This window comes from Protopterus annectens, chromosome 9.part0 (assembly GCF_019279795.1).
Source record: "Protopterus annectens isolate FY-2018-M chromosome 9.part0, PAN1.0, whole genome shotgun sequence".
NCBI classification, from domain to species: domain Eukaryota; kingdom Metazoa; phylum Chordata; order Ceratodontiformes; family Protopteridae; genus Protopterus; species Protopterus annectens.
This window is the reverse complement of record NC_056743.1, coordinates 1,939,896,050-1,939,921,425: the sequence shown is the minus strand read 5'-3', so window position 1 is coordinate 1,939,921,425 and position 25,376 is coordinate 1,939,896,050. Positions and strand designations below refer to the sequence as shown.

At 41.1% G+C, this 25,376-nt stretch overlaps 1 protein-coding gene across 1 annotated transcript in view; it reads left to right on the top strand.

Moving 5' to 3' along the window:
- Positions 1-25,376, top strand: part of MAST1 (microtubule associated serine/threonine kinase 1) — a 1,222,161-nt gene that overhangs the window by 286,757 nt on the left and 910,028 nt on the right. The window contains exon 2 of the mRNA XM_044084747.1: positions 772-860. Within this exon, the coding sequence (XP_043940682.1) occupies positions 772-860 (89 nt within the window). The remainder of the gene's footprint in view (positions 1-771; positions 861-25,376) is intronic.

Sequence of the window (25,376 nt, the reverse complement as noted above, 5' to 3'; positions counted from 1 at the left end):
AAAACTGCATCTGAGAACTATCAGGTAAAAAAGAAGCTCACCCAGTACTGGCCATTGGGAGTGCCTTCCTAAAATCTTGCTCTGAGTTCTTGTTTGGCCAGTATGAAATGATGAAACAGAAGTGAAGGGAAAAGTAGCATAGCCAAAGGCTTTGCAGACAGTAGCTGTTTTAGGGGACATGCATGCATACAAGAAAGCCAAGGCATCTGTCAGGGTGGGTATTCTGTTATAGGTCAATGTGGGGGTAAGTTTCACATGAGATGGTTATGAACCTGAGAGTCTTCAGGATGTTACCAGTTAATCTTACCATATTTTTAGGCACTAAGAGGTAATCAACCAGTCAAATGGAAAGTAGTAAATGTCTGATTATTTACTTAGCAAACCTTTGACAACTTTTAGTAAAGAAGAGCACATTGAGCTTGGCTTGTTTCTAGGTATGAACCACAAAACAAAATGTACCACACACAGATCAGTCACAGTCGCAATGTAGTATAAAAACAAATAACAATAAGAGTGCGCAGTGACCACACTATGCAAAGCAATGGTACACAGTCAGGAAATGGACACAGACACCATTTTTGAAATGTAGCTAAATCAATGGATTTCGGCAGCTATTCTTGGTAAGATAGTTACATCCATGACTGATGATCCAAGAGAAGCAGAAACGTCACCTTTCATGGTTATAAACAAACTGATAGGAAAATATTTGTATAATGAATTAACTGTAAGGGCTCATATAAATTCTGTGCTGTTTCTTTTGTATCACTGCAGCTGCAGAACCAGTAACAGGAAGAGTCTCATCCTGACCAGTACGTCTCCAACGCTCCCGCGGCCTCATTCTCCACTACCAGGTCACATAGGTAAGGACGTCTTCTCATAGAACAACAAAAGTATTGGCAGGAAGCAGATCTGTAAAGCTGTTTGTACAACCATTCAGATTATCTTAGTAAACAATGGTAACCTTTTAAAATGTCAGGACCTGCTTGAGTCCCAAAACATGGAGACTGAATGGAAAAAAAAGCGGAATTACAAATACTAAGTCCAAGATGGCCATATGGCCATTTCTCAGAATATTCCCTTTTCACCAAAGTGTGGCAATCTCAGAGTTGGTGTATATATATATATATATATATATATATATATATATATATATATATATATGTGTGTGTGTGTGTGTGTGTGTGTGTGTGTGTGTGTGTGTGTGTGTGTGTGTGTGTGTGTGTGTGCAGGGGGTGCTGATGTGATGGGCTTGCTCTCCTGCAAAAAAGAAATTTATAGGGGAAGAGCAATGTTCAAGATTCACTCTTCTCCTGGATTTTCTGTCTCTCTTTTTTTTTTTTTTTTTTTTTTTTTTTTTTTTGGTATTTCGCCATTTGGCATTTCTAGTGCTGACATTTCAATATGGAGCCATAAACGATACTCTCTTAGGCCTACAGCCATACTTCATATGGGTGTGAGACTACACAGCTCATTAATGATGCACGTCTGTCCTTAGTGAAGGGGAGGAGATGCAGAGGGGCAGCCTGGGGGTAGGTATTATGCTCACCAAGCCCATGATGGGTGGTAGCCTTGAAGACTACACAGCTCATTAATGATGCATGTCTGTCTTTAGTGAAGGGGAGGAGATGCAGGGGGCCAGCCTGGGGGTAGGTATTATGCTCACCAAGCCCATGATGGGTTGTAGCCCTGCAGATTACACTACTCATCTCTCCTTAGTGAAGAGGAGGAGATGCAGAAGGGCAGCCTCGGGCAGGTATTATGCTCACCAAGCCCATGATGGGTGGTGGCCTTGCAGACTACACTGCTTATTACTGTAACGTGTCTGCATCACCTCAGAATATATGTAAGAAAGCCTGAAAAGAAGAAACCTGAGAAGGAGTCTGAATCTGCTGCTAATTTGCTTCATTATGTGGTCCTGGGTGTCTTTAGTATGCAGCAGCAAAATGTGTGACTCTAAATAAGTCGCTTAACCAGACAGTGCAGTGCTCCTAGCTTGTTCCTGAAATGAAGCACTTAGGTCTAGCAGGTTTATGTGGTCAAAAAGTAAAAATAATTTGAAGTCTTCTGGATGTTGTTAGCTGCAACTGTTAAGGTATTAAAATAAATTATTATAAGACAATATAACTATAAGCAGATATGACGTCAGATGTCAGCACATTTATTTCTTTGTTTCTCACTTTGAAACAGGTGTATTCAATATCTCCTTGCAGTGCATGCTGCAGGGAATATGAGACAGGTTTGTGCTTTAGAGATTGAGGATGGGGTTCTTTCCCCTGACATTACATATTAGGGGCTTGCTGTATGTTAGGGATGCTTATTAAGCCCTGGAGGTGGAGGATGTAGCTTAACATGTCTAGGCCACAGAGAAAAATAGTATCCATCCATCCACCCACCCATCCACCCATCCATCTATCCGCCCACCCAACCAAACATCCATCCATCCATCCATCCATCCATCCATCCATCCATCCATCCATCCATCCATCCATCCACCCACCCATCCACCCACCCAACCAATCCACCCACTCATCCACCCACTCATCCACCCACCCATCCACCCATCCACCCATCCATCCATCCATCCATCCAACCAGCCACCTATCCACCCATCCATCCTTCTATCTAGCCATCCACCCACCCATCCACTCACCCAACCACCCATCCGCCCATTCATCCATCCATCCATCCATCCATCCATCCATCCATCCATCCATCCATCCATCCATCTATCCATCCATCCATCCATTTTTTTTCTAAACAGCTTGTGTTGCTGAGAGCCATGGTAGTAGCAAGATGAGAGAAGATCAGTATTTTGTAACCCTACCACCATTCTTCTGCTCATCATCTGAAATCTGCAGGCATTCTCAGGAATTGAGAGACATAATCCCTTAAGGGTAGCCTCAGTTTGTCCTGGAGCCTTCTCTAAGTGATGATGCTAGCTTTGTGTGTAATGAGTAAAGCATATGCATTTGTTTAAGTTCTCCAGATTGTTTAGATTTATTTAATGTCATGACAGGAATGAACCCCATTCGTAAGACTAGGCATAATTAAAGTTTGTGAAATCAGTTTTGCTTCAGTCTTTGATGTTCACCAAAGGTGCACTTTTCAGTACCCAAAACATTCCCAGAATTACCTGTTTCTAAAGTTGATATGGCATCACTTGTACTGATATCTTCTTTAAATATGCTTAGAATTTTTTTTTTATTAACCCATGTGTTGCTGCTACTACTCATTCTGTTTGTGTGTCCTTATTCCATATTGATCTATTTTCTGCTTGCATGACTTGGTATTGTATTACTTTATGTCATTCTGTTCTTAAGACACTATAGTTGCTAGGTGTATGAATTTCGATAATCAAGACTACTTTCGTCTTTCTTTTCAACTATAATATCTGGTTTCCTTGCTTCAGCCATCTTACTTATTGGTATTAGATCATCCCTTGTGATCATTAATTTATTTTCAGTAATCCTTGCTAGTTCACGTTTCCAATCTCTTTCAGCTGCCTATATGCCATAATGTTTACAAAGTCTCCACTATGACAACATTGACACATTGTTATGTCTTTAAATATACAAACCTTCAGCCATACATGTATCACAACCTGCAACAGGATGTGTGACTGTTTCTAATTCTGTACTGTAGAAACTGTGTTCATCTCCTACCTGTTCTATAGATGTTTTTAAATCATTCTGTATGTAGTTGGCTCTTTTAAACTGCCAGTATTAGCCTTTCATCTTTTGGTTTAAATTCACTCATGTGTCAACTCTTAATCAACATGTGGTTCTTCCAGTAATTCTCTGTACTTCCCTCTGTAATTGTCAGCTTTGCAGTTTTTTCTTTCTTTCCTTCTTTTCTTACCTTTTTATCATATTCTTGGTGATTCTTTCTTTTGTTTTTTTTGCACTTTCTGTTGCTAGCGCACGTGGTTTGATTTTTATGCCTGCTCCTTTTCTAAAGGCGTCTGCTAACCTGAGCAAAGATGTCATGTTAGACTTGTTTCTCTTATGGTTTGGAACTTTCACTGTTTTGTGCTGATAGTGTCAATTAATATGTAGGTAGTGTCAGAATTACCAACCTGCATTTCAAGCAGACCCAGGTCTCTTTCAGTCCAAGGAATATGTAATTGTGCAGAATGCAATCTTTTTGTATACTCTTTTGGGAGTAGATGTAAGTTAGAGCAGGAAGTGCACAGTACCTTTTTTCTAGATGTCATAGCAGTTTTCAGTATTCTGAAATATCCCTTATTAATCTTTCTTTCTCATTTCTTTATGCTGTATTGCTGCCCCTTTGTCTGTTCCTAGATATTTATATATCCCCTCTTGCTCCAATACTTTTGTGTCACATTCCTCCCCAAGTTTTATATTTTCTTGATGCCTCAATTTTCCTGCAATAAAGGTTGCTATTGTACATTTGTCAAGACCAAACAACGTTCTTACATCATCTGAAAAAGTTATAACAACCTGTAGGTGAACTTTCAGTTGCATGCCATATGAGCTATAGGGTTTTACACCACCCACAAAATTAGATGAGATGGCTTTGGATGTGAAGGTATTCTTGAAGTCAGATTTTAGCCATAGCCTAGACTGTTAAGAAAACAGCTTACTGGACTAAGGGCAAGACAAATTAGTAACAGTGGTAAAGAACTGCCCTGAAGTATTCCACCTTAGATTATTACACCCTGGATAGTGATATGTCCCTTTTTTGTGCTTCAGTTGCAAAGCAGTTTGACATTTTTAATAGCAGTAATAAAAAACAACACGTAGATAGACCAAGAACAAAACCAGCCCAGCAAGTCAGGACCCAAAATCCAGCAGCAGATAGTAAATCCAAAAATGTTAGCAGTAGCCAAGTCCAATCTGTATAAGTTAACAAACTTTATTAAGAACAGCCAGTAAACCAAGCGCTTTCACCCGAATATTACCGGGCTTTATCAAGGTAAAATATAACAGCATTGCAAAGCTCTTCATTAAATAGCCTGATTAAGTCACATGGCAAATTACATGATATAATTAATTAACCTAAAAATATAAAGGTTTAAAGTCTTGGCCTTGGCTACTGCTAACATTTTTAATAGCAATTACAATATAATCTATTGATATAGAAGATCTTATAGGTCTATAAGCATTCTATAATCCAGGAGTATGAAATATTTCCAAATGCTTTTTGCAATCCCTCCCTGTTGTATTTAGATTCCAGGTCATTTTACAGTTCTCCATTATGGCATTGTTTAGTAGAAAGATTATACTTATTTCTGTAGAAATCTCTTTTGACGTTCTTCCTTGGATCACTATTACAGTATTACTAGTGATAGGATGTCCTGCTAAGGATACCCATATGTCTGGCCAGCATATCAGAGCCAGAACACCCTCCTGTAATGCAATATATATGACTTTATCCCAAAGGATTATAATGAGGTAGGATGAAAACCAGTAGGACCCCCAGTGTATATGGAATCAGTCGATCTGGGTCAATATAATAGTGATGCAGGTCCATAACAGTGCTGTTAGACAAGAAATTCTAGTGCAAACTATATCAGAGAATGGGAGCTAGGAAGGTGGCTAGTTCTGAATCCGAGATAAAGCAAGCTGCTGCTAATCCAAATTACAAATAACTTTGTCCTTAAGAGGACGTCTTTATAACCTATGTTGTCCTTAATTAGGGCACCTGGTGCTCAGTAGGGTGATTTCATCCTGATAAGGACATTAATAGTCCTTTGATTTTTCATAGTTCGTCCCTATAAGGACATCTGTACTTGGATTACCTTACCTTATTGGAATCGGCCATCCTAATAAGAAAATATGTGGTCAATAAACTCTCTTAGACCCCAAAAAATTACAAATAATCCTCATCCTGAAAAGGATGTTTTAATACAATATGTCCTCCTAATCTGGAGCTCAGTAGAGTGACTTCATCCTGATAAGGACATTATTAGTTCTTTGGTTTATTCATCATGCTAAGGATGTTAATTAGTATAGAAGAAAAAAAGAGGGTGCCCGATATCCTTACTAATCTTTAGGCTATAGTGAATAGTGATTTATCGAATAGTCACAGACATTTTATTACAACACATCTAAATTCCAGATTGGCTCTGCTCATGTGATCTTTGCGCAGGGCTGTGTGTGAGTGTTTCTGTTTTACACTGGAAAGACAAACAAAAAATGGCTTATCATGGACACATATCAAAACCTTTTTCTGTGTGCCAAGTGCAGGTCTACTCTAAGATATTACAACTTACCTTGTTAGCTCCAAGGAAAAGGCTCTCTCCCTCAAAGAGGCACTTCTGGTTTGGTTTCATAATTTTAGGCTTCTTTATTAAGATAGCGGTGAGAGCAATAGTGGCTTATGAGAGAGTTTATAGTTGTTTCAGATTAAGATTAAAGTTTTGAATTAAAATCATTTTGAATAAAAGCTTTTGGCAAGTTCATTTAAAAGTGTATGGAAAATAAGGACCAAAATATAATTTCCAAGTGCTTTCATAAAGATTAAAAACACTGAAAAGTTTATGGGGCTTCAAGGGGTTCTAAAGTCCAGAATACAGTACATTCGTTTTTGGTAGCAAGTGTTCCTACCTTTCAATGGAAGGAAAGAAAAGATGTTTTTTCCTGAGTATGTGGTTTTAACATCATCTGTCTTTTACCGTAGGTCTGCTCTGGGTATGGAGTTTCCCTTGGTGACTACAGTCTCTCAAAGCTTAAATAAAAGTTAGCATCAGTTTGGCTTCATTTTTGTGGGCCCAATTATTTAGCTAGTGGTGGGAACCTCGGCAGTTTCCGGGAGGGATTATTGTAATTTTCTTTTAAAAGTGCAGTCCGTACTTACTGGAGGAAGAGTTTTAGAATTACAATAAAAGCTCTTGGTGCAAAAAAGTAAAAAGCTTGAAAGACTTAAAAAATAGAAGACATTAATAAAAATTATATTAGCATAACCTGTACTGCATCAGGGATTGATTAATAAAACATTGTGTTTGCTTTTGGACTTCTTGGAAAGGGCAAGATCTTAACAAAAAGGAAGGATGAAATAAAAATATAGGAGACTTTTAGGTGTTAAAACAATTAATTACTTAGTAGTAAAGAAGTCCACAAAGTAGTGCATTTGTTTTTTGGTAGTGTGTGTTTCTCTCTTTCACTGGAGAAAAAGCACAGATGGCATTTCTGATGAAGTACATGGTCCTACCATCATCTACCTTTTACAGTAGATATGCTCCAGAAATGAAGCTTTCTTTGCAAGATACAAGAAGAGAGAACTCTCTCTCAAAGTTTTAATAAAAGTTAATGTCAGTTTGGCTTCATTATTGTGGGCTCCATTATTTAACTAGTGGTGGGAGACTCAATGACTTCTGGGAGGGATTATTGTTCTTTCCTTGTAATAGTGTAGATGATAATCAGTGGAGGGGGAGTTTTAAAATTACAATAAAGGGTCGGTGCAACAAAATATAAAAGCCTAAAAGGACATAGAAATGAGAAGGCAAGTCCATGACGTTTTGACTGCAGTATGTCAGGCCTTGCAGTCACCTCATTTTGCTCATGCAGAAGTTGTAGTTAATAAGAAGCAGAAGACAAAACATACTGTTTCCCCTCAGACTTCTAAGGATTCTCAGAAAGAATGGCAGGATTTTACTCAGGGATTTCTCAGTTATCATGTCCTTAAAGACTCCCTCATTCTTTCCTGCTGCTACCCCTCTTTCTTCTTCTAGTTTTTCTTCTTCTTCTCCTTTCAAAAGACCAAGTGAGGAATCTGCAAAGGAAGAGGATTCTGAATCTGATGAAGATGATTCCTCAGCCTTTTCTTCCCAAATGCATTCACTAGTAGCTTATCCTCCTGATGATGTGGAACCTCATCTCCTGACTCCCCTTTGGAGGAGCTCTGTTTTAGAGACACTAGTCTTAGAATGAATCGGCATTTTCAGTGGGAGGGTTCTAACTTATCTGTCAGCCAGAAGAGATACTATGCTCTTTAGGAAATGGGAGTGACTAAACCCTCTACTATCCCTCCTGTTTTAGAAGCTTCCCTAGATACTTTCTCCACTGCTTTTTTTAATCTGGAGTCTTAGACTCCTGTCACAAAGAAACCAGATAAACTCTACAAGGTGCCAGACTCAGAAATCTTATTTTATAAGAATGTTTTATTAGATCAAGTCTTATTTTATAAGAATGTTTTTATTAGATCAATTTGTTAATAGCCGCGGTGGTGCAGCGGTAGCATTGTTGCTTCACAGCAAGAGGTTCTCCTGTTCGATTCTCATCTGGAGTGCCTTCTGTGTGGGGTCTGCATGTCCTCCCCGCGGTCGAATGGCATTCGAAAGACATGCGTGAATGGGTGTGCCTTCGCTGAAGGTTGGGCGTTGGGCTGGCAACTCGGCACCATAAAAAAAAAGTCTACTGCCAATCATTAGCAGACCGGAGTTCCGCTGTGGCGACTCCTAACCAGGAAAAGCCAAAAAGACAAACATCATTAGATCAATCTGTTATTTCCTTAGATTGTATCTATCAGGTACCAAAAAATATGATCAGCTACCTTCTGTTTATTCTGAGTAACTTAGGCAATGTTCTCTCATATTTAAAGGACCCAGATACTAAATCGATTGCATTATCCCTTCTTAACTTTGCTTCTTAAGCTGCGAGGTGTTGTGCAGCTATGATAATGCTGAGGTTTGTATTTGAGCAGCTGCTACTGGGTCTGTTCTTTACAGATTTTCATGTCTTAGACTTCAGCCTTTACCTAAAGATGTCAAAGCTAAACTTCCCCTATAGATGGAAACATCTTTTTAGTCCTGTAACTATGGATCTTTTCAAAATCTTGCAGGAGTAAGGTAAGGCAATACAAGATCTTAAGTAAATCTTTCTTTCTCCTACAACTAAGTATCAGAGAAACTGGTTCTACTTCATAAGATCGAAATCTCATAACATCTAATTTCAAAACAGCGAGACCATAAGACTGAAAATTCAAAACATCTAAAACTCATAACATTGAATTTCACAACATTGAAAACTACAAAGCAAATGTAAATAACACCCCCTCCACCTATAACAACACCAAATGAACAAACACACTTTGTACTACATTTCTGAAGGAGGCAGGCTTCCCTGCACCCCGAAAGTGGGGGGTTCTGCCCTCCACACCCCCCATAAATTAAATATACCAACTCCAAGATCACACTACAGTGGGAAAAAGTTAATTAACCCCACTGTATAATGAACACCATAAAGAATGTGCACATAATGTCTAAATCACTTACCTGTATGGCCTAAAAACATATACAGAGTGGCATAATACACTACTCAATTTTATACATTTTTGATGTTGTAAAATTCGGTGTTATGAGTTTTAGATGTTTTGAATTTTTAATCTTATGGTCTTATGGTCTCCCTGTTTGAAATTAGATGTTATGAGTTTTCAATGTTTTAAAGTAGAACTGAGAAACTACCCATCCAAGGCTGGTCCATTTGTTTGTAGGGAACAGAAACCATCTCAACAGGGTAAAAGATCCAACAAAATGAAATTTCAGGACAACTGTCAACAGGGTTCTAAGTGTCCTAAACCCTCCTTTAATGGCAAACCAGCCTCATTACTTATGGAATTTTATAAGTAGAGCAAAGGAAGAACTTGCATTCCATTATAAAATAATAAGGTTAATTAGAAGGATATATGAAGGGGGTGGCCACGGTGGTGCAGCGGTTAGTGTTACCACCTCACAGCGAGAGGTTCTGTGGTTCGATTCTCGGCTGGGGTGCCTTCTGTGCAGAGTCTGCATGTCCACCCTGTGGTCGTGTGGGTTTCCTCTGGGTGCTCCGGTTTCCTCCCATCCTAAAGACATGATGTAGGTGGATTGAACACTCTAAATTGGCCCTAGGTGTGAGTGTGTGCATGTGTGTGTGCCTTCTGTGGAAGGTCGGGAACCGGGCTGGCAACTCGACACCGTAAAACTCCACTGCCAATTATGAGCAGACAGGTGATCCATTGTGGCGACCCCTAACCAGGAAAAAGCCGAAAGAAGAAGAAAAGAAGGATATATGAAGGACTGGTAATTAAAGAAGGAGGGTTCCTCTCTGACAGATTGTGTCTGAACAGAGGAACTAGGCAGAGGTGTCCTCTTCCCCCTTTGTTATTTGCATTACATTTATAACCAATGGTAAAGAAAAGAAGAGACTGAGAAAATCAAGGATATAACTGGGATGGTAGTCAAGACAATTCGGCTTTACTTTGAAGATGATCATAGGATCATAGGATCATAAGAGATTACTAGGCTATCAAACCAGATGTCATTTCAAACCTAGCTGTTTCATCCCAATGTAGTACCATAGAAATTCTGAAGTTGATATGATACAGAGCAAAGTGACAAGGACTTTCATCAGTCTGTGTGTGGCATGTGCTGGAGTCCCTTGATCTTCTTTGTTAGAAACCTCTGAGGTCTCTCCAATTGCTGCAGGTGCTTTGTATGGTACATGCCAAACAGGGGGTTATACTCAGCTATGGGCCAGATTAGTGCCGAGTGTAGAGGAGTTATAACCTCCTTTGCTCTCGAGGCAATGCCTTTACTAATCAAGTTTGCCATGTAGAAAGCCTTCCTTACTACAGTAGATACATGGTGGCCAAATTTAAGGTCGCAGTCAACTTGTGATTCCAGATTCCTTACCACTTCATGGGTACTTAGGGTATTGTTGTTGATTTGATAGTGTGAAGGGCTATTGTTTATGCCAATGGGAATGATGATGCATTTCTTTGCATTCAGTATGAGACCGTGACTAAGACACCAGTCGTTGGTCTGTGTAAGACCCTCATAGAGTATAAAGACATCATTTGGGAATTCAATAATTGCATCTAGTTTGCAGTCGTCCGCAATCTTGATCAGCCACAACCCCTTAGTTTTGACCTGAACTTCTGAGAAGTATATACCAAACAGTAGGGGGCCCAGCACTGACTCCTGTGTCACCCCATTGGTGACAGGTCTGTTGGTTCATGTGGAGTCACCCACTTTGATAGAGTGTGTCTGGTTTGTGAACCAGTTGGCAACCCATCTTACAACAAAGGGGTTTACATTCAGTTTGCTAAGTTTATCGATAATGCCTGACTGCGGGATTGTGTGGAAAGCCTTTGCCAAGTCAAGGTATGCTGTGTTCACAGATTTGCCCTCGCCAGTGGCTCTGGTCACATTTTGTACTTGATGAATCCAGAAAAGGACATCTCAGTGTTGTGGAACATTTTGAGACAATTTTAAATCTTTTCGGGATATAAAATTAATAAAGATAAACCAAAATCTACAGCTGTAAATTATGTACCCAGACATGACTTGGCTCAGCAATACCCATATTTATGGGGCCATGATAAGATGACGTATTTAGGTGTATAGATTAAAAGGACTTATGTTATAGCAGCTAAGGATATGTGGAAGGACACTAAACAAATGATAATACAAAAATTGTGACACTGGAAGGTCTTGTTTAGGGATATGGATAGTAAGATACAATCAGTGAAATGTTTTTAATCCCTTTCATTTTATATACAGGTCATTTTTTATCAACCAAAGGAGAAGATGTGGATAGTAATTAATAAAGAGTTGAAGGAATTTATCTGGGAGGGAAAAAGGGCAAGAATTAAGTGTGATATAGGGGATTATGATACAGTTTCTGATCATAATAATAACATTTTCATGTGTTCTTGACAAGGGTATCAAGAAATTCACCTTGAGAGCGAAGCTTGAGAGATGAGTCTTGGCATCCATGTTGAGAGCACATAATTTAGGGTTACAATCAGAGATCCAGTCGTAATTCTTTGCTGTACATGGAGATTTGTTTGCTCGATATACTACTCATGGTCCTTTTAGCCAGAGTTTACACGAGGAAGACTTAGTGGTTCCTCAGATCTGCTTCTGAGTCAACAATTGCATCCTCTGTCCTTTCCTGTTTCAGTTCTGAACTTCATCTGAAAGGAATTTCTGTGGTGGGCAAATCAAATTCAGTTACTCAATTACATCCAGGTCTCCCTCTTTCACACACTTTCTCCCCCCATTCCAAGTCAGTCCATCACTACAGATGCCACATACCTTGCAAGGGGAGTGGTTTCCAAAAGGATAAAAATTCAGGGGACTTAGGGGACTTGGGATCCCCACTTCAGGACAAAACACACCAACCTGAAACAAATGAAGGCCTTGATAAAAACGGTAAAAGACACAAATCAACTGTGGAACACAGTTGGTAGCAACAGAAAAACAGGGCAGAACCAGGTCTTGTCTATTGGGCAGACTAGCCATGACTGCCTGGGAGATGGCAACTCAGCACACTCTCTCCTGTTTGGCAACTTAAATTCAGTCATAGTAGAAAACTGTTGCAAACTCCCTGAGAAGATCCAGGACGGACCCCCCACAAATGGATGTTACACCCAGAAATATTCCTGAAATGTGTCCAGCTGTCTATTCACAGCACACAGTTACAAAACTTCTACACCAGGATGCCTTTGCAAACTGGCCTAGAAGGCAGATGCTTTTCCTTTGCTGTGGATAGGAATATTCATCTACACCTTCCCCTTCTTTCCTCTGATTACCAGAGTTTTACTGAAGATAAAGAAGGGCTGTCCTAAAGATAGTAGTAGTAGTAGCTCCATTTTGGCCCACACAAAATTGGTTCTGTCTTCTCTTGCACCTGGCCAGGGACAATTACCAAACCTTTTTTCAAAGACTGGACCCATTCACACAGGACAAGGCATCTCTCATCCATCCTAATATTCCAAACCTACATTTGACAGTTTGGATGATAGTTTATTTTTTATTCCACTTAGGCACCTCTTTGCGGAGGACTTGCAACAGGTGTTAAAGAGTGCTAGAAAACCTGCAGCTAGAAAATCATATTTGGCTAAATGGACAAGAATTTCTAGCTATTGCTATAGCAGAGACTAGGACTAAACCTGGCCAGGGGTTCCAGTGGCACTCCACTGCCTGTGTGAATTGCTCAAATCTGGTCTGTCTTATTCTTCTGTCAAAATACATCTCTTGGCCACTTCTGCTTGCCTAACATTAAATCCACCCCCTTCTTCTAGGTTTGATGTTAAGCAGTTCACAGAAGGGGTTTACATCTCAGATTACCTAGCCCTTAATTTAAAACAGCAGCTAGCTCTCCTCTAAAGCTCGTCACTTGTATGACAGCCTCACTTATTGGTCTAACTTTGGCTATATGATTATCTAAGCTGCAGGTCTTCACCCCCTTTTGGTCTTTCATAAAGATAGAGCGACTTTTAGAATTAACCCTTCATTTATGCCCAAAGTAGTTTCTGAGTTTATTTTAAATCAGCTTATTAATCTACCTGTTTTTTTTCCTTGCCTAAGAACAGAGCAGAACAAATCCACATCCTTTGGCTGCCCATGGACAACTCAGATACTACCGGGATAAGACAAAAGATTTCAGACTGTCTGACCTGCTTTTTATTTCCTTTGATGTTTAAAAAGTCCAAACAATTTGCAAGCAAACTATGGTGATTATCTCAAACTATTTACTTTTACTATTCCCACCATGGACTCCCCCGTCCCAACAGAATGTTACGGAACACTCCTCTTGAGCTGTGTCTTCTTTTGGAGCTTTTTGGAAAAGGGCGGACAGTAGATTTATTCTAGTGGTTGCAACTTGGGAGCTTTTGTACACTTTCACTAAATACTATGCAGTTGACTGTTATTCCAGAGCTGGAGCAGGCTTTCCTAGATCTGTTCTACAGGGACTTTTGGACTCTTGTACTATTTCTTTTACCCCTTTTGATTGAGTTTTGGCAATCAGATCGAATGATGAACATTGTACAGTTATATACCAATACAAAATGCCCAGCATTTACTAATGTCACCCAAAACACCAGAATGGTCCAATCAGCTTTTAAAATTTAAAAGGCATTTATTTTATATTAAACAGGATAAAAAAGTTAAGCACTTTCATTCCAAATGTTTCAAGTAACTTCATCAAAATCATATGGCACATAATTTCCTGTCTTTAAATAATCTAGTTCAACCAAGTAACTATTTTCTTAAAGTGACAGACTATTTTTTAGTAATCCACCTCCCTTTCAAACCAGGTGGGGAATTCCAGTTGGTGTTGTTCTCTATAGGAAATTCAGACTTGGGTAAAGTCCAACATTGGTGTTGTCGATTTCTCTTCTTCATTATCCTCGATGACCACCTCAATGGTTGTTCCTCTGCTAAAAAAAGCATCATTGTCCAAAATATTGTCTGTTTGTTCAATGTCTAAAATGACCTCAGAAGTAACCAAATGCTGTTTAATAGACTTACTTGCACGTACTTCCTGGGGTGGGATATGCTCTGTTTTCTTTATACTCCAATTCCTCATGTTTCAATTAGTTTCCTTTACTTCTTTTTAATAAGGCTACAATGTTGATCAGCATTGTGAAGCACCTTCTCATATAAATCACTGTAATGGTCAAATAATAAATCTTCAACTATTTCAGCATGTAGAGTTCGTATTTCGTCTTCTAATTTCTCCAAGTTATTGTTGTTGTCCTTAATTAGAAGTCACATAAGATCAAAACCCACATTGTCAAATGTTCCAACAATTAACTGTCTAGTAAAAATCTTTCAATTAATCCATTCAGAAATGTAAATATGTGGAGCCTCTTAGGCGCTTACTTCTTAAAGATACAGTCTTTGAAAAAAGCATCGTCCATTTGAAGTCCCCTGTATTTAATAGTTTTTCAAATTTGAAGATTGTTGTCTTAAGAGAATTACTGGTGTTATTAATAAGTGCACTGTTAAAACAACTTAAAAAAAATCCCTGTTGAAATCAATAAAAAAGACATTCAGCCCTCACCTTATTTGTCCCAGTGTTCGGACATATGGGTAATCCGAGATCTGCCATACTCAATACCTGAGCATAGCTGCATGGAAGCACTGTGTCAACCCTTCTCCTTTCTGAATTTGATAGTCCATTTCCATATTTCCATATTCATTTCTTAAGAACATACACAATTCTTGAAAGAAGCTTCACAAAGGATTTCCATTTTGTTGGTCACTTGAGCCATTAACTGAATTAGCGGAGTCAAATCAACCCTGGTGTTGCAAATATCACCAGTGTTGTCATTGTTGTTGCTAAGTGTCTGTCCACTGTAAAACTCTTGTGACATGATGGTGAATGCAGAATACAAACAAACTCCATAAAACCTTGACCAGTAAAACAATAATACAAAATGCCAGCATTCACCAATATCACCCAAAAATGCCAGAATGGCTCAACCAGTTTCATTTTCTTCAGTGCAGTCTTTAAAATAGTAACACCTGCAGAAACTGACTTCACATTGGTGTCATTTTGTATTTTAAACATTTCTGGCATTAATTTTTTATCAGTTTATGATTTATTTATTGTCTAATACTGTTTTAGGCTGTTTTATTCATTTGATACTAAAACTAACATTTATTTGTTAAAACTGGGAAACTTTTTTGGATGATACTTCATCAAGGAGCTTGTCTGAAGCAGATGTGGACAGGATTATACAGAAGTTCCTGAGGACCAAAATTCAGATGGGCATCCACCCCACCCCTTCCATTCCAGAAATGCCAGGATCAGCCCCTGCCATCCCTCATCTGGTCTCTCCTTCCCTGATCCAAATTTCAGATACGGTGGTTTTGGAAATTAGATGAAGTTGTCAAAACCTGTAGTCTGGTCATCTTTGACTCCGGCAGTGTCCCTTACCTGTTTGATTCCTATAGAGTCAGATCTTGAGAAGTCCAGGATTGGTGTTGGCACACAGGGATTGGGATTGACTCTGAGACTCTTGGATCCATCCCTTCTCCTTGGTGCATAGGCAGTAGACAGCTCAGCCCTGGTGTCACCTTTGGAGCCACTGTGGGTTGAGTCTCAAGGAGATCTCTTGTTGGGATTGTCAGATCCTATGAGAACTCCTTCAGGACTGACTTTGACTCTGGCTTTCAAGGTGTTCAAAATGGTTTTGTAACTGTCCAGAGCAGAAGTAAAGCAATCAGTGCTCAGATCCATCCCAATCCCCTCTAGTGTCTGCAGTGTCTCCCTTCATCATCCTTTTCCTCAGGGACAGCCAGCTTCATTAAGCCTCAACAAGACATGAGGCAATTTCTCCTTCAGCTTCCAAGTCTTTCTCATATTCTTCTGGTGTTGAAGAGCACAGGAAGTATACATGAGAAAGGAGGCATTTGGACTCCCCCCAAGAGTCTCTCACTGAAAATACTGATTTCAACAAAGGGGTGGGATTCCCAAGATACCCCTAGAAGATGTCTCCTTTGGGAACATCCTGGAATTACTTTAGTAAAGGGGAGATGGTCCACCAATATCCCCTAACAAAAGTAATCTGAATTTCTTGAGACCTTTGTTGCTGGTCCATCCACTTCGTAGGTGGTCTCCCTGGCTGATGAAGTTATTGACCTTGTGTTGCAGTAGGGATGGAAGAAGACAGACATAGCGGAGTCCATACCTCACTATAAGCCTGACAAAACTTTGGTTTCCTCACAGAACAGACCCCATTGGAACAAGGGATCTGCAGTGGATAGCATCTTGCTGGTGGCAGCCTCTAAGAAAGTTCTTTGGGAGGAAATCTTTACTATCCATCCCCTGAGCAGGGAGTTTTGGACTTTGGACAGATTCAGAAAGTGGACTTACATTTCAGTGATATTTGCATTACTGAGGCTGAAATATTTAACAAACAAGTCTGATGAAATTTTAGAGGGACTTGACAAGGAAACTGTCCAAATCTCTATCCGAAGCCATGACTGCAGAGTCCCACAAAACAGTGGATTCTCAGCTGGCAGCGCTATGATTCATTTGAAATGCCTCCATCACTTTTTATCCAACATAAGAGACAGCCCTTTTTTGAATACCCCTTTTGACAGGACCAACTTCTTTGGTCTCAAAGTTAAGGATACACCTACTGGAAGTGAACAAGATAGCAAACCCTGTCTGCCATCAGCATCCACTTCTCCACCTACCAAAGGACTTTCTCCCAGAGCCAAAAGGGTGGTAAGAGGCTATGGTTCCAAAAGTCTCAGTGTTTTCACATGACACTTCTGGAGATAGACCCCCGGGACAGAGGGTGTAAAAACAATAATGTCACCCTTGGGGCAGAGCTGGTCTATAGAACCAAGGGTTTAAAAGCCCTTTGGCCGACAAACCCTTCCAGTGCTCCTGAAAGGTTGCTTGATTGCCGCACTCTGGAGGCAGTTGGGGGTACTTGCCTCTGCACCCTCGTGCCTGGTTAGCCATCATTCGTGATTCATGGATTCAGAGAATAGTATTCAAATGTTATGTCATTCCCTTCAGTTTCCAGCTGCAGAAGTCACAGAGAAAGCTTCCTGATGTTCTGTCCCACTCAGAGGAAGGCAGCAGCTCAGGAAATTGCAAAGTTGCTAGACAAATGAGTTATCCAGGAGGTCCCACCTGACCAGCAAGAGTAGAGAGACAACTCAAGGTTCTTTTTAGTTTTAAAGAAAAATATGGACCCCAGGCCCAATCTGGATCTCAGCTACCTAAACCAGTTTGTAAAACAGACAAATATTTGGATGGTTATGGTTCAGGTAATTTTATCTCTTCTAATGAAGGATGACTGGATGTGCTCAGCAGACCTGCAGGATGTTTACTATCACATAAAAGATAACTAGGCATTCCAGAGGTTTCCTTTGATTTTAGCTGGGAGCCAGTCATTTTAGTTCAGGGCAATGCCTTTTGGTCTCACCACAGTCCCAGAACTGTTCACCAAATGCATTGCAGTGGTTGCAGCACATCTCAGACTGCAAGGGTTCTGGGTGTTCCTGAATAACAGCTATCGTGAGGGGATATACTTCTTGCTTCAGTTATGGCCTCTCCTAGGGATCACAGTCAACCTGGAAAAATCCAAACTGACACCTGTCCAAATGAATGAAGTCATAGGATGCTACCTATATACCCTTGCAGATAGCCAAACTTCTGGAATCCAAAGACCTATATTTTGAGGAAGGACAGAAACACACAACACAGATCTGTTGTTGTGGTGAGTACATAACTTTCATTTTCTGCACTTCCAATGATGGCCATACATCCCAGGTTTTCCTCCTCTGTGTGCCATATATTGCCATCACCTCAAAAGCCTTCTACTAAAAAGTTTATAGAAGCAAGTAGAAGAGATTTTCCATTTGGGTATCCTCCAAGGGGCTTGATCCTTCTGCAGCTCCGTTACCACTGATTTTGGATTTCTTGACAAGTTTGTTTCATGCAGGAGCTAGCTACACCACTTTTAAGGTTAAACTAGCAGCTTTTTCTAATTTTCACATGAAGGAAGATCACTCTTCTATTGCCTCATTGAAGCTTTCTAAGGCCGTTTTGTAGGGTACCTCCTTTAAGGGACCCTGTTTCACCTTGGGATATTGTTGTTTTATCACAAGGCTTAAATAAGCCTCCTTTTGATCTTGCAGGTCTGGTGGAATTTAATTTTTTTTTTTTGAAAAACACTTATTCTGGTAGCAGTTAACTCCACAAGGAGGATTTCAGAACTGCATGACAGGGTCTGAAGTTCTGAAATCCTCCGGAAAGATAACTGTTGTATGTTGGACGGCACAATGGTGCAGTGGTAGTGTTGTCACCTCACAGCAAGATATTCTCCAGTTCGATTCTCAGCTGGAGTGCCTTCTGTGTGCAGTCTGCATGTCCTCCCTGTGTTCGGGTAGGTTTTCTCTGGGTACTCTGGTTTCCTCCCACATTACAAAGACACGCATCTAGAGCATTTCTCCCTGGGCCCCCACTGAAAATTGGCTTTGTTCCAAATTGGACTTTCCTAGTAAAGAAATAAAAATATTTTTTTCTAGTTGATGTCTCAGTTATAACCAAGGCCTTCTTCAAGATTATTACCACTGGTTCTCAAACATTAGTGTAAGTTGCCACCCTGTAGCCTGTTGACTCCTGTGGCAAGGTGTATTTATCAGTTAATTCAGGATATCTACCTGTGAATCCTGCTGTTCCTTTCAGACTTAATTCAAGTGACTCAACAAAGAGGTTTTTCCATTGATACATAAGCTCACATGTTATTCAGGTAACAGTTAATTGGTTAAGGTCTTTACCTGGCATGCACAAGTTACAAGGTTTGATCCTGACATTCGGCCAATGTCTCTGTGGAGTTTACATGTTCTCCCTGTGTCTCTGTGAGGTTCTTCCCACCTGTCAAAAACATGTTGACTGTTTCCATGTCAAACTCACCCAGGAATGGAATTGTGGCAACAGCACAATCTCTAGAAGGTGCCCTATGGGGAAAGAGTTCTTTTGACAGCTACAGTGGTGTGCAATATCCTCAGGATAGGAGAATACAGATCACATACCGCGCCATAGCAGGGCTAGCCACTTGATGGTGTGAAATATGGCTTTAGGTGATTCAGTCATGTTGACTAATGTTGCCAAATGGACATTGGTATTGCCAGTGATAAGTAGGTTGAGGATCTGGCCTACTCTGACCACAGCACATCAAAAGCAGATGGAAGGAGTACTTACAGCAGCTTCTGAATGAAGAAAACCTCACAGAAGCCTTACTAGCCCAGACATAGCCTACGATGAAAAAAGAGAAGAAGCCCACCACAGAAGGAATAAGAAAAGAACTAAGGAAGATGAAGTCAGAGAAAGCAGCAGGCTCAGATGAGGTCACAGCAGGCTCAGATGAGGTCACAGCAGGTATGATCAAGATGGTGGGTGAGACAGGGGAGAAATGGCTCCAGAGGGCACTCAGTAGCCATGGAGCCGGGCTCAGATGAGGTCACAGCAGGTATGATCAAGATGGTGGGTGAGACAGGGGAGAAATGGCTCCACAGGGTACTCAGCAGCCATGGAGCTGGGCTCAGATGAGGTCACAGCAGGTATGATCAAGATGGTGGGTGAGACAGGGGAGAAATGGCTCCAGAGGGTACTCAGCAGCCATGGAGCCAGGCTCAGATTAGGTCACAGCAGGTATGATCAAGATGGTGGGTGAGACAGGGGAGAAATGGCTCCAGAGGGTACTCAGCAGCCGTGGAGCCCTTTTGCCTAGGGCACCAGTTGAGCTAAGACCGCTCCTGCTCAGCAGTATGGAGAGAAAGGTGTATTCTAGATATAGATCTAGAATCTATATAGAAATAAGCATATTTGTGCCAGTGTTCAAGAACAAAGGTGTCATTCACAGCTGTGGGCAGTACTTAGGTATCCAACACCTATCACACTGCATGAAAGTTCTGGAGAGGGTACTTGACAAATGAGTTCACAGAGTAGTAGTGGAAAGAAAGATGGGAGATGAGAATTTCAGATTCAGATCAGGATACAGCACAACTGACCAAATGTTTGCAGTGAGACAAACAGCTGAGAAGAAGTTAGAGATGAGGAAAGAATCCAACTGGGATTCCCTGACTTGGAGAAAACATATGACTAGGTCCCATGAAAGCTGATCTGGGCAGTCTTGCAGTGGTCCAAAGTCACAGAAGCACTGGTAGAAGTAGTGCAGGCTATGTACAAGGACACGGTGACTCAAGCACAGTGTTCAGTCTCACAGGAGGGAACCAAGTGGGAGTGGGTGTGCACCGGGGTTCTGAGCCCACTGCTGTTCATACTGGTGATGGACTACATCAGCAAACATGTCAGAGGGGGAAGATCAACAAAGTCGCTGTATGCAGATGATGTGGTGTTACAGGTAGACTCTGAGCAAGAACTTCAGCAAAGGACAAGGAACTGGAATGCAAACAGAAGCACATGAGATGAAAGTGAGTACAGATAAGACAGTTGTAATGGCAGCAAATGAGGGAAATTAGAAGAAGCTGAGAATTGTGATAGAAAGGAAGGTAGTGGAACAGGTTAACAGCTTCAAGTATCTGGGAGGATGGCTGAGGAATAGAGAAGTCTGAATGAGGAGATCAAGGGTAGAATCAGAGGGGCTGTGGTCACCTGGCTCAGAAAGCAGGGGTAGTGTATGACAAAAGAAAAAAGCTAAAAAGTAAGAGGTATAAAGCAGTGGTGTGACCAGTACTACTGAATGGTACAGAACCCCGGGCAGTAAATGCATAGCAGATGAGGAAGCTAGAGGTGATGGAAATGAAGTGCCTGAGATGGGTTTTAGGATGTGCACTGTGGGATAGACAAAGAAATGAGGATATCAGAGCAGAAGTCAAAGTAGCTCCAGTTGCAGAAAAGGTCAGGGAGAGCAGATTACGGTAGTTCAAGCAGATGTGCAGAAAAGCAGAAGACAAACTAGCAAAGAAGAGCTGGAACAAACAGGAAGAAGGTAAGAGGAAGCAGGGATGTCCAGCACAGAGGTGGAGGGACTGTGTGTGAGAGAAGATCTGCGACGGTCAGGCATGAGTGTTGAAGAAAGTATGAGAGTGGCATTGAGTAGAGTGATGGTGACAGTTACCATGACACCCAACCCCGTGTAGAAAATCAGGAAAAGGAACTCGATGATGATGATGATGATGATGATGAGCTTACTGTAATCTTTGCTTTTTGCTTGGGAAGTTATTTCTGTGTATATTTGAATCAACTATTCTGGCTGTTTTGGGTTTAGCTTTTTGATAGGCTAACAGGTTTATTTCTCTGACATCTGCAAGAGAGTATCTGATTTGTAAATCTTCATGGTGGGTTAACCCTTTTGCTTTTCCATGCTTATAGGGTTATCTCTAGAAAACAAACAAACAAAACAAAAAGATTCCCAATATATGCTCTTACTACTTTCAGAGTGTAGCTTGAATCCAGCCAGCTCTCTCTCTCTCTCTCTCTCTTTCATTTCTTTCAATGACAAGGAGTGTAGATTCTATATACTCTGGTAATGCCTTTGCAGTTCGGGTATTACCTTGTCAGTACTAACTCCTTTATGAAAGCTATACAGCTGCAGAAATCATAGTATGGAACTGGAATGGGACAGCCTGTGTCATTTCAAACAATTCCAGTTGATTGCCCCTTACTATAACTTTTCTTGTATGGTAAAACATTTCCAGGCAGAATTAAAGAACATTCTAATAGAGCCTTGTTTTCTTTGATATCATATTGGAAAGGGGTGAAGTTTAAAAGCTTTCGAGTGGCAACTACATGATCCTCTGTACACACTTTTACAAATTATTACAAAATGGATTCCTTTTCCAGGTCCAGAACTGTTTTCTGCTTTTGAAAGGACCATTCTCTGGGGCCTTCTGGATTCACATCCTTCCTCCTCCCAGGTTAGATTAGCTTTGGTAATCAATCAAATTAACCAAAGGCCACTGCAGCAGTGAGAATGATGAACATAGTTCAGTAACATAATATGTCCTTTGTGGTTCACTGTTGCAGTCATGACTGTAGGGTTCTTCCTGCCAGCAGCAGCCCCCGATCGGCCAGAGTCCCAAAGTCTGGGTCGGGTGTCAGCTGAGGTCACTTTTATCCTGACATCAATGCGCCAGAAGGTATAAAGACCTCAGCTGATGCAATTTCCCCAGTCTTTCTTGCCACGCGGTGCCCTTTGCAGTTCATTGATGCTGGTTGGCCTGTTCCTGTTTGTTTTTGGATTTAATCCCAGGATTTCTCTTTTTTATCAAAATTGGAGCCACATAACCCGGGACAAATGGGTTCTGGACAGTCTCAAGAGGTTACAGATTTAATTTCCACACCTTGCCAAAACCGAACGGCTGGCCAGATCTGCCAAATCATCAGTGGGCAGAGGCGCAACAGCAGGTTCAGTCCCTCCTGGCTATGAGGGCCATAGAATTGGTACCAAATTTAGAAATAGGGCAAGGTTTTTATTCCAGACTTTTCCTGGTTCCCAGGAAGGAAAATTCGTGGAGACCAATCCTGGACCTTTTCTGTACTAAACACCTTCCTAGATATACCAAAATTCAAGATGCTCACTCTGCAGCAGCTGCTGCCTATGTTGGGCAAGAACGCTTGGATGTTGACTTTGGACTTAAAAGAAGCTTACCTGCATATTCCTATAAGGCAAGAGTGCAGAAGGTATCTGCATTTCAAAGCGAGCTCGATGCATTACCAGTTCTCTGTGCTGCCCTTTGGCTTATCTACTGTGCCCAGGGTCTTTACGAAGTGCCTGGCACCAGTAATGGTGTTTTGCAGACAGAAGGGGATTCAAATATACCTTTATCTGGACGACTGTCTTATTCAAGTGGACGACAAAGACACTCTACTTCGGCATCTAGCTTTTGTGCAGCATCTTCTTCAGTACCTCGGTTTCACAGTGAATCTAAAGAAATCAAATCTGGTACCCACACAACAGATTACTTTCCTGGGTGCTCTTCTGAGTACTACAACCCAGATGGCTTCCTTGACACCAGACAAAAAAGTGCAACTGGCTTCTTCTTTCCGACACCTGGCTTCAATGAAACAGCTGACTGCAAGAAACATTTTGCAGGCTTTGGGTTACATGGCTTCCTGCATTCTACTAATACCATATGCAAGACTGCATATGAGGAAACTGCAGTGGTACCTCAAGAGTGTTTGGTCTCAGCATTACCACAGTTTGGAAACAGTGATCACGATTTTGCCTTTCTCCAGCAAGAGTTTCTTTGGTGGGCCGAAGCCTGTCTACAGAACAAGAGGAAGCCTTTTTGTCCTCCACCGACCAACCAAGTTCTGACAACAGATGCTCAAGATTATGCCTGGGGAGCCCACATGCACAGTATATGTCTTCAGGGTGTTTGGACAAAGGAGCAAACACGCCTGCACATAAATTTGAAGGAGATGCTAGCTGTACAGAATGCCCTGATAGCCTTCAGGAACCTTCTTCTGCCAGGACAATTGTTGATACAGACAGACAACACTACAGTGATGTGGTACATAAACAGGCAGGGGGGCTCTCACTCTTACCCCCTGTGCAGATTAGCCATGATTCTATGGTACACTGCTCTGACCTGCAGTGTCGACTTACAAGCGCAATTCCTACCAGGAAAAGACAACACTCTGGCAGACACATTGAGCAGGCGCATTTCAGATCCACACAAATAGATGTTGGATGTTCGGATATTCAGGATGATTATAAAGGCTTGGGGATGTCCGGGCATAGATCTCTTTGCATTCCCTCAGAATCATCAATTTCCAACATTCTGCACAAGGACCTACCACAAACTAGCATGGAAAGTGGATGCCCTCTCATTCTGTTGGAAACACTTCTCAGTATATGCTTTTTCCTCCTTTTCCTCTTCTACCTCGGGTACTTCTGAAGATAAAACAGGTCAGACCACAAATGATTCTACTGGCTCCCAATTGGCCTTGGCAATTCTGGTATTCCACTCTGATGAACCTGGTTCAGGAGCCTCCCTGGATTCTGCCTCAAATCCCTCATCTACTGTCTCAATGGGACGACTGGATACTGCACATTCATGTCAAGACTCTGCATCTAGCTGCCTGGCGGATCCAGGGTCTGTAAACTCCTCTGCCCTTTCCAAACAGGTATTTGATGTAATCCTTGAAGCTAGACGGCCCAGCACTAGAAAATCTTATGTGGGCAAATGGAACAGATTTTGCTCCTGGAATCAAGTCCAGGGTGGTGATTCTGCTGTTCCGAACATTCCTCTGATTTTACAGTATCTGACAGAGTTGTTACATACGGGCCTATCTTTTTCATCTGTTAAGCTTCATGCTTCTGCTATTTCTGCACATTACAATACGGATCCTCCGATTTTTTCTCATCCATTACTTAAACAATTTCTTAGAGGGGCTAAGAATATTCGGCCCCCTATGAGGGCTCCTGTTCCCACTTGGGATCTTAACTATGTTTTGGAGAAATTAACTTTGTCTCCTTTTGAACCTGCGGATTTCAAATTTTTGTCTTGGAAAACTGCTTTTCTTTTAGCTATTACCTCTGCTAGAAGAATTTCGGAATTGCAAGCACTCATGGCTGTAGAACCCTTCCTTATTTTTCATCAAGACAGGGTATCTCTACGGACTAATCCCACCTTTATGCCCAAGGTGGTTTCGGCAGTGGCCTTGAATCAGTCTATTCATTTGCCTACCTTTTATCCTAATCCTCAAAGTGAGGAAAAAAGTCTTTTGCACTCTTTAGACGTGCACAGGCAGCTTCATTTATACCTGGACAGGACCAAGATATTCCGGAAATCTGATCAGTTGTTTGCGGCTTATGCTCCTACTGTTCAGGGGAAAGCAATCACTAAGCAAACTATTTCTAAGTGGATTGCCCATTGCATCAAGTTCTGTTACTCTTATCATGGTAATCCAGTTCCTGTTAATGTTAGGACTCATTCTACCTGGGCTACTACTACTTCAGCAGCTTTTCTTTGTGGGGTTCCTACCAAGGATATTTTGGAGGCTGCTACTTGGAGTTCTGTACATACTTTTTCTAAGCATTACAACCTCCCTCTCTATTCTAAATCCAGGGCCAGTTTTGCTTCTGCGGTTTTGCAAGGTTTTGTGACCACTCCCTCTGTTTCTTCTCCAGCCACCCTTTCTTAG